Raw genomic sequence first — 9588 nt, forward strand, 5'->3', positions numbered from 1 at the left:
TAAAATGTTAAAATGGTAATTATATATATAAACTCAATTAATAATTTTTTATACCAAAAAACTCTCTTAACTTTTACAAAAATAATTTTATAAATATCTTCCACCACTATAATATCTATTCAGAAATTAAGAGAAACAATTTATGTCTATTTTCACTTAGATGCTAACTCAACTTTAAAATATTATTGTAAGCTATTACTAATATTTTTCATGTGTTATTATCTTAACGGATAAAAAAATTAGAGAAACACTATAAGTTTTTTTGTGAATCAAATTTAATAAAGTTAAACAATAAATTTTAGGTGAGTGGATGACTAAGAATGCTTAAAATAATTTTTGTTGATATTAGATTAATTTAATTAGATTTCTTGTCAAAAAAATGTGTACATTTAGTATTATTTAAAGAGATATTTGGTGAATTTTGTGTTTTTTTTTTTTTGTAATGTCATTTTTTTAACAGAAATTCTTCACATACAAACGATTAAGGCTTGTAAACCTTACAAGTCCAATTAAAACTAACGCTTAAAACGCGCTTCGAACCGTTCTTCTTCCTCTGCATCTTCTTCTTCTTCTTTTCTTTCGTTTCTTACCTTCTCTTTCTCCTTCTTCTTCTTTTTGCTGTACGTTCTTCTTCTTCTTCCTCTTCTTCTTCTTCTTTTCTTTCGTTTCTTGCCTTCTCTTCTTCTTCTTGCTGCACGTTCTTCTTCCTCTTCTTCCTCTTCATTTACGTGTTTTTCTCTCTGTTTTCTTTCTTCGTTATTCTCGATTTTCATTGTTTTTTGACATCAAGTTCTGAAATCGTTTTTGAAGAAGAAGAAGCAGTAGAAGATGAGGAGGAGAAAGGGAAAGAGTTCTGAATTATGCATAAGATGTACTTCAACGAATTTTGGGTGTATTTCTTAAATTCTTTGGGTGCAGTTTTGTAATCCTTTGGGTGTATTTCTGTAATCTTTTGGGTGTATTTCTATAATTGTTTGGGTGAATTCCTGTAACCGTTTGAGTGTATTTCTGTAATCCTTTGGGTGTATTTTTGTAATCGTTTTGGTGTATTTCTGTAATTGTTTGGGTGTATTTCTAAAGTTTTATTTTCTTCAAAACGATTTTAAAGCTTGATTTCAGAAACCATAAAAATCGGAGAAGAGGAAGAGGAAGAAGAGGAAGAGGAAGAGGAAGAAGAAGAGTCGTTCATAATACATGGTGAATGTAGCGCTTTGAAAACAGGAAACGGTTGAATAACGCATTAAAAGGCCCGTATGTGTAGTAACTTGTAAGACTTGTAAGTCAAAAAAACTTATATGTGTAGCAGACCTCTTTTTTTAAATGGTATCTGGTAAACAAATAAAAGTGAGTTTAGACTTCTGTTTTATGTAGGAAAAAAATTTTAAAAGGAAAAAGAAAAGAAGGAAAAGTAAAAAAAAAAAAAAAGATAATAGAAAAATAATGTGAATTCATCATATATTATTTTAAATTTACTAAAAAAATCAAATATTTAGACAAAATTATCTTATATAATAATGAAAACGATACTCACTAAACAAGAGTGTACATGAGGAGTCCATTGACTGACTATAGTTATTGACTATTTCTTCATAATAGAAATAAATGATCTCCAGAATTTTTTAGGTGAGGAGTTTTCAATAAGAAAGACTAGTACTACTACTAGTATAAAATCTAATCTTTGAAAATATCCATACATAGTTAAACTTAAATGTGCGCATGAAATATAAAATCAATATACTTTGATTAAGTCAGGAAAATGCATCAACTCAATTTAATAATTTGAATAAGAAAATTACTTACTTTTATTGTTTACTTTGACTTATAACTAGTAATTAATTGGTTGGTTTTTATACTTAAATTGCATCCCGGTGATAATGCTAATAAGATAAAATATGATAGTATGATGCTTAATTGTATAAGATTTGAATCATTTGATAAAGTTTCCAGATTGTGCAATATTTTGGGTGCTAGTATATAAGTTTGAATAATAAATGTTCACCTAAAATATATATGTAATTAAATGGTAGTATAAAAGATTTTATGCTATTAGTATATTAAAATAATATAAAATAATATTTATTTATTATTACATATAATTTAAATGGTATAATTTTTTTATATTTATTTAAAAAATTATAGATTTAAATTTCTCTACCTTTAGTTAAAAAAAAAAATTGACTAGATGTTTTGTTCATTTTACTAGCATTAATAAATAACAAACCCAAATCGAAACCAAAATCATCATAATCTCAGAAATCTGAGACCGTGTGGGTGGGGCAATATACCGAAAAATAAATAAATAAAAGAAAAGAAAAGAAAAGAAAAGAAAACATACACACGAGGGAAAAAATTTCCCTTCACTCTCTCTCTGATTTTCACTTTCTCTGCAATTTCTGCTTCTTTTCCTTTCACCACGGAGCTTCTTCCACCCACTTCCTTTTTGCCTTCTTCTTCTTCTTCTTCTTCTCACAGTTCCCAACTTTCCACTGGTTAAGCTCTCAGCTCTGGTGGGATTCTAAGGAAGGTCCTTGTTCGTCTGATCGGTGAGTTTTTGTGGCCATTCTTCCTTTTAAGCTTCCATTGTGGTTCATGCTGTTTTTTTCACCTTTGATTCTACACTGTCTTGCCCTATTTTCTTAACTTTTTTTTTGTTATTTATATATGTTAGGTAATCATTTTTAGTGGGTTGAGATTTGTGTGTTTTGTCCCCCAATATGTTTGGTGAAGTGATTGATTGGTATAAAGTGGATGCTTCAGTAGTATCAAAGAGAATGTTTAAAGAAGAAATTAAAAAAAAAATAAAGTTGTGATTTTTACTTTTTTTCATGGAGATTTAATAATTGTTTTTGGAATCTGGGTTTTTCTGCTTTTCATGTGTATAATTATGGGTGTGAAAGTATATTCCTTTCAAATTTTGGTTCTTGGTTGATTATTGTGGTTTTAGCTTTTATTCACCGACCGAGTAAACATAGAAAAGGAAGGAAAAGAAGAAACATTAGAATCTTCAGATATTTGATTTGTGTCATGTCACTCCTTTTTTTTTCCCTTGCCTAAGTATATATTCTTCATTAACCTTTGCCATAAAAGCAAGTTCATAGTTCCTTGTTTGATGCTAACTTAAGTGTTTCTGTTTATCTGAAAGAATAGTTAGGACCAAAGGACTAATTGGCAGTTGATGTATTTATCGTATGTGTTTTTTGGTACTGGAATATTTGGGCATCTTGGTGAATAGTTCATGCAAGGAATTAATAATTCTTTTTTAAATTATATGCTTAGGCAAACTGTATATTTGATTTCCAAACCAAAATGCTTGGAAGGCATCACAATAGTCCATGTCATCCGCAGGAAGTAATAGAAAAACTTAGGTAGCATTTGTTTAGTGTCTGTCTACCAGGGACATGGACACAGTGGCACCGTTTGTTTGATGAGACACAAATTTTCGATGGGCATTGACACACAAGTGCACATGAAATACATGTTTTTTGTGCCTCCTCTACGTTGTGACACAAATCTTAGACAAGGACACGGATTTTTTTTGTAGAATATTATTTGTCATTGATTAAATTAAGGATGTTTTTATTTGCTTTACCCAATTATAACCCTATTTTCATTCCCTAGTTAGTCCAAACACTTTATATCTTTGAATCTAGTAATCTTTTAATGTGTGTTTTTGTCAAAAGTGACCTATATAAGTGAATGGAGGGAATATCATCTACCAATTGCAATCCCGCCAGTTCCTTATTTCCTTGGCATCGGACAAAATAGCAAAATTAAGCTAGTAAAAGTAAAGATCAAGTTCATATTTTTCGTGATTATTTTTGAATGACAATTGATGACATTATAAACACATGTCATTTCATAAGTTATAGAAAGGAGTGCAATCTATAATAGCATCCTTTATACTGCTAAGATTAGATTTTTCACCAAGCCGCATACATTATTTGATGCAGATTGAAATTCAGCTGGTATCTGAATATTTATTGCCCATTTTAACGATTGTATTTTGTGTTTTATTTGCTGAGTAGTACAGCGGTATGACACGGACTTGTCTTAAAGAGAATTTTTTTACCATTCTTAGGTAAGCAATGGTTGCTGAATCATGGTTTAGAAGTCTTTGGAAGACTCAACGGAAGGATGGAACTAGTTCTGAGAAGTCGGTGATTGGAGTATTAGCATTTGAAGTTGCAAGCTTGATGTCCAAGATTGTTAATTTGTGGCAGACCTTGAGTGATAAACAGGTTGCTAGGTTGAGAGAGGAGATCACACATTCGGTTGGTATAAAAAGACTTGTTTCAGAAGATGAGAACTTCATCGTACGTTTAATCAGCTTAGAGATGCTTGAGACTATGGCACATGTGGCTGAATCTGTTGCTAGGCTTGGGAAGAAATGCAGTGAACCGAGTTTGAAACGATTTGAAAATGCCTTTGATGAATTTATCACTCTCGGTGTTGATCCACTTAAATGGGAATTCACTAGCAAGAAAATGGAGAAAAAGGTCAAGAGGATGGAAAAGTTCATATCAACTAATGCAAGTTTGTATCAAGAGATGGAAATGCTTAATGATCTTGAGCAAACTCTTAAGAGAATGAAGGCATATGGCGAGTCTGATGGGGCAAATGTAGTTGACTATCAGAAGAAGGTTGCATGGAAGAGGGTAGAGGTGAAGAACTTAAAAGATGATTCGCTTTGGAACAGGACATTTGATTACACTGTGGAGCTTTTGGCAAGATCCTTGTTCACAATATTCAGCAGAATCAACCTGGTATTTGGAGTTCAAGAGGTCATAGATGCTCGCAGAACCAGAAACTCAACTAACCGGAATTCTGGTCACAGTCAAGACAGTCATTCAGTCTCTGAACTATTGCAACCATCGATCCACCCATCTGAGAATAATGTTGCTAGATTTGCTTCTGGACCCCTTGGCGCTTTTACTCTTAGATCAAGTCCAAGTGTTAGAACAAAAGTAACTAGTGTTTTTAGTTCCGGACCTCTCGGTGACTCATCCTTAAATTCAAGCCTAACTCAAGCAAAGTCCAGACGTTCCAAGCTTTTCTCAGGCCCTCTTGGAAAAAGTTCAAAAAAACCTATTGCAGATGGTGGAACAAATAATAGCAGCAGGATTTGGAAGATACAAGGTCAGTCAACCACCATAAATGGGAAGGAAACTCACTCGAAACACAGTCGACTGACTCAAGTAGGGCCTCTCAAAGGATGTATGGCTGCTGATAGTTCCTCTGTCACTGACTGCCTCTTGAACCTAAATGATGATTCTTTAAGAACACCGAATGGCAAAGATGCTAATTCAAATCAATCTCTCTTCAGTTCTCTGTGCAGGCTAAAGCCACCATCTGAATCCCTTGGTGCTGCTTCTTTGGCACTGCAGTATGCAAACATTATTGTCGTGATTGAGAAGCTAGCAGCTTCTCCATACATGATTGGTCTCGATGCAAGAGATGATCTGTACAACATGTTACCGAGACGCATCAGGGATTCTCTCAGGACCAAGCTAAAGCCTTATAGCAAGGGTATGAAGTCAGCTGTTTACGACGCAAGTCTAGCAGATGATTGGACCGAAGCAATAACAAGTATATTAGAATGGCTGGCACCATTGGCTCACAACATGCTGAGATGGCAATCTGAGAGAAGTTACGAGCAGCATAGCTTCGTTTCGCGGACGAATGTGCTGCTGGTGCAAACGCTTTACTTTGCAAATCAAGAACAAACAGAAGCAATAATCACCGAGCTTCTTGTCGGTCTGAATTATGTCTCGAGATACGTTAGGGATCTCAATGCGAAAGCTTTGGCAGACTGTGGCAGTAGTAGGGTAGGAAATAAATATGCTCAACTGAACGGACAACCAATTTTCAGTTAGCTTGCCAGTAATTTCCAACAGACGTCAAGTTCAGACCCGGCACCAACCAAGCTTCTGCCTTATAAATCTCAACTTTGGTGTATTGTGAAAGAGATGCTCACATCCACTATCATAATACTTGTGTTTGAGAGTTTTCATTTCAGAGGGGAAGGGAACAAAAGGAGAGGAGCACTATAAATCTTTCTTTCTGTGTTCTCTCCAAAATCAAAACTCCTAAACACAACCTTAAGATCAGAATGCAAGTATTGTTGAGGAATGTTCTTTACTTTTATTCGATGAGCTCCTAGCTGATATAACTTTGGATCACTGGTCTCATCATTGAAAAGTAGTGCCTGCAGTTGAGAGTGTATATTTATGACCAGAAGATAAGTTCTATGATGTATAGTTTTTATCACAGTAATCATTTCTAATGATATAAATGGTTATGCATGGAGATTTGGATATCATTGTATGTTATTAATGATAATAAATGTCATTACTGACCTAAGACTGATTTGGTTAGTCAACTGATAGTTATATTATTGCTAGTATTTTATTTTATATTTCATTGATGTTATATGAACGTATTAATTGACGCCAAACAACAAAACGAACGTATTAAATGGACATAGTTATTTGGACGGAGTCAAAGCGGTTCATGAGATTCACATCATGTATTGATTTGGTCTTATGATTTGGTCTCTAATTAAAATTGTACCTTATTGTCTTTGAGATTGATTTTGATTTTCGGACACTAGTGGTTTTTCGACCTTTTTTCCGGTGATGACTTAGCAAAGGAAGTGAGGTGAAGCACTCACTCCAATGGCACACTGCACATTGGTGAAAAGATGTCGTTTTCTTTTGGCGCCTAATAAAAGTAGATACCATGTCGTTTTGATATATACTTTTAGATGCTAATATATGTCAAAACAATAATACTTCGCATCCATGTAATTTGACTAACCAAGTCTAACCAATTTTTCTTCACGCGTCGTGCTACCTTTCATGTTTTCATAATCTGCTTTTAACGTAAACCTCTTCAATGTAAAGCTTTCTCTTCAACGTACATCTTTCTTTTTCGTTCTTCTTCAACGTAAAAGCTTGTTGTCTTCTTTGTTTTTGTTGTTTTTAGATTTCGATCTGTTGGATTTGAATAGCGTATCATAACAATGAATAATTCAAGTTCAAATCAGTTGAATAAGAACGATTTGAATTATTCTTTTCAATCAAATCAAGCTGACAAAGTTTGAATTATTCAATTTTGAATTGAATGGAATGGAATGGAATTGCTAAATCCATTGTTGTTGATGAACAAAATTTCAGTTCCTTTGGTATTATATAATGGTTTCGTTTTGAAATATTTTCGGTTCATTCTAGAACGCATGTGTTTCTGAATTTGAATTTATATAATGGACAATTTTCGGTTCATTATGATAGTATTTTGGTTCATTCTTCAACAATTTTAAATTTAATGGAATGGAACGGAATGCAATTTAATAGAATTCGGATAGAATGCAGGAGTTTCTGAATTTACAGAATGCACATATTTCAGTTCATTGGTTATTACACAATGGTCTTGTTATGACAATATTTCAGTTCATTTTCTAGTTCAGGTGTGTTGTTGAAGAACAATTTGTCTCAAAGGTTGGGATGACTTTCAAGATACTTGAAAAAGTTGGAAAGTTCTGCAAAGATTGTTCCAAACTTGCTGGTTTTTCTACGAAAATAAGAAACACCACTCGGAAGGGAGATGAAATTAAGAATCAACTAATTACATGTAATAGAGAGGGGAAGTAGAAATCCAAGATATCTCCAATTCTGAAGACAAACCCCTCAATTGGAATAAACTGTCCAGCCAGGATTTATGTACATATATTGAAGGACATTGGTATTTGGATAATTTCTAAATTGTTCTAAATCATTCAGATCTTTATTGTCTAGATCGAGCAGAGATGCTTAAACAATACAGGGAGTTATGCATATTTGTGCGTTGTACCATTAAAAACAACGAGAAAGTCAAAATCAAACTGAGTAAAACATATCAGTCATTTGTAGCAGCAGCGGACGGTCATCACAAACTAAGTTTTATTGAAAAATATGTGAGAAATTATATTACAGGAAAAGTACGGAATATTTCCGAACAAGATGATGCAAAAAAAATTTGGACAAGTACTTATTAAGAATGAAAGAGAAGAATCAAAATTTCTTTTTTGAGCTTAACCTTGAAGCTGATCACTCTATCAAAAATACATTTTGGACCGATGCAAGAAGTAGGGCTGCATACGAGTATTTTGGAGATGTTTTATTTGATACCACTAACAACACAAATAGGTTTTTGGTTCACCGTGATTTAGTATTCGGTTCATACTACTAACAAATTTTGGTTCATAATTGTTGGTGTCCATTTTGCAGGTACAATATGGTTTTTAGTTCTTTTGTGAGTGTGAATCACCACGGTCAGTCGATACTTCTCGGATGTGTTTTGATGAAAAATGAGGATATTCAGTCATTCAAATGGTTATTCGAATGTTAGCTTCATTGCATGGGAGGAAAGGCACTAAAAAGGATTCTTACCGATCAATGTGCATCGATGCAAAGGGCTATTGAGACCTGTATGCCAACAACAATTTACCTGTGGTACATTTGACATATCATGAAGAAGATCCCAAGCAAATTAAATGGCTACAAGCGACACGAAGAAATCAAACAAGAGATGAGTCATGTTGTTTAGAACTAGTTTACAAAAGATGCATTTGACAGAAATTAGAATAATTTTCTCACGAAGTATGGTATTGGAGGCAATAAGTGGCTTTTAGGTAACCGAGGCTTAATTTGAATTAAGTTGTTTTTTTTTTTTTTTTGTAAAAATGGGTATAACTTTCGGTTCATTTAAGTTCTAGTCATATATGAGAGTCAATTTCTGATTTATGTTATATTTTATTAAATAGTTACTTTTTGGATTATGTGTTTATTAGAATATATTTCGATTCATGTATGACTAAATTTCGTTTCATTTGAGTTCTAGTCATATAATGAGAGTTAATTTTTTATTTATTTTATGTTTTATTGAAGAGTCACTTTTTAGTTTTTCAAATTAGTTTTTGCAATTGTGTTATGGCAAACAGTTTAGATATTTCTGAAATTGAATAGTCATATAATGAGGGTTCATTTTTTGATTCATTTCATGTAATATTTTCGGTTCATTTGTGTTTTTGTCAATCTTAAAGTTTGATAAATACATTTAACCTATTCAGTGTGAACCTAGATTCATTAAAATTAATGTGATCTCACAATACAACCCAGATATTTTTAACAAATAAATCCATTGTCGGACTGTTTCCACATGAAGGGCAAGCAGCTTATGAACCGGGGAGACTGTGCTTACTATTGTCGGCAACAAGAAGCATTTCTGGATGAAGATGACGAAAGTCGTCTTGAATTTCAGCAAGTTCTCTTTCCTTTCAACACTCATATAAATCATAGATTTTGTTAAAGATGCTAAAGTAGCACCTTTGAAGCTATCAACAATCTCCTTCTATTGTTCATTCAATTTGCTGTATTCAACTTTTTCAGGAAAATGATTTTCTATAATATTTTAATATAAATAAATTAGTCAAAAAGACTCAATCCATTTTCCATATCTAAATAAACCTCAAATAAACTAAGGAATGAACCGAAATTACTTAAGGCATAAAAATTTTTGTCAATACTGAATGAATGAACTGAAATATTTTAA

General features: G+C 32.9%; 1 protein-coding gene across 3 annotated transcripts; it reads left to right on the top strand.

The window, feature by feature from the left end:
* The first annotated feature begins 2240 nt into the window (after positions 1-2240).
* On the top strand, positions 2241-6360 carry LOC107618331 (uncharacterized). Of its 3 annotated transcripts, none has more exons than XM_016320358.3 (2): positions 2241-2543; positions 4079-6360. In XM_016320358.3, exon 2 carries the CDS (start codon positions 4086-4088, stop codon positions 5871-5873), a length of 1788 nt encoding a protein of 595 aa, XP_016175844.1. In that variant the 5' UTR covers positions 2241-2543; positions 4079-4085; the 3' UTR covers positions 5874-6360. The 3 variants fall into 3 exon arrangements, with proteins under 3 accessions (XP_016175844.1, XP_020966054.1, XP_020966053.1); XM_021110395.2 differs by having other exon boundaries at positions 2270-2543; positions 4031-6360; XM_021110394.2 differs by having other exon boundaries at positions 2304-2543; positions 4026-6360.
* Positions 6361-9588: the final 3228 nt, after the last annotated feature.

Source organism: Arachis ipaensis, chromosome B9 (assembly GCF_059453495.1).
Source record: "Arachis ipaensis isolate K30076 ecotype BB chromosome B9, ASM5945349v1, whole genome shotgun sequence".
Classification (NCBI taxonomy): Eukaryota; Viridiplantae; Streptophyta; class Magnoliopsida; order Fabales; family Fabaceae; genus Arachis; species Arachis ipaensis.

Excerpts from the sequence above, each read along its gene's own strand:
- LOC107618331 (XM_016320358.3), top strand. The coding sequence starts at position 4,086 with ATGGTTGCTGAATCATGGTTTAGAAGTCTTTGGAAGACTCAACGGAAG.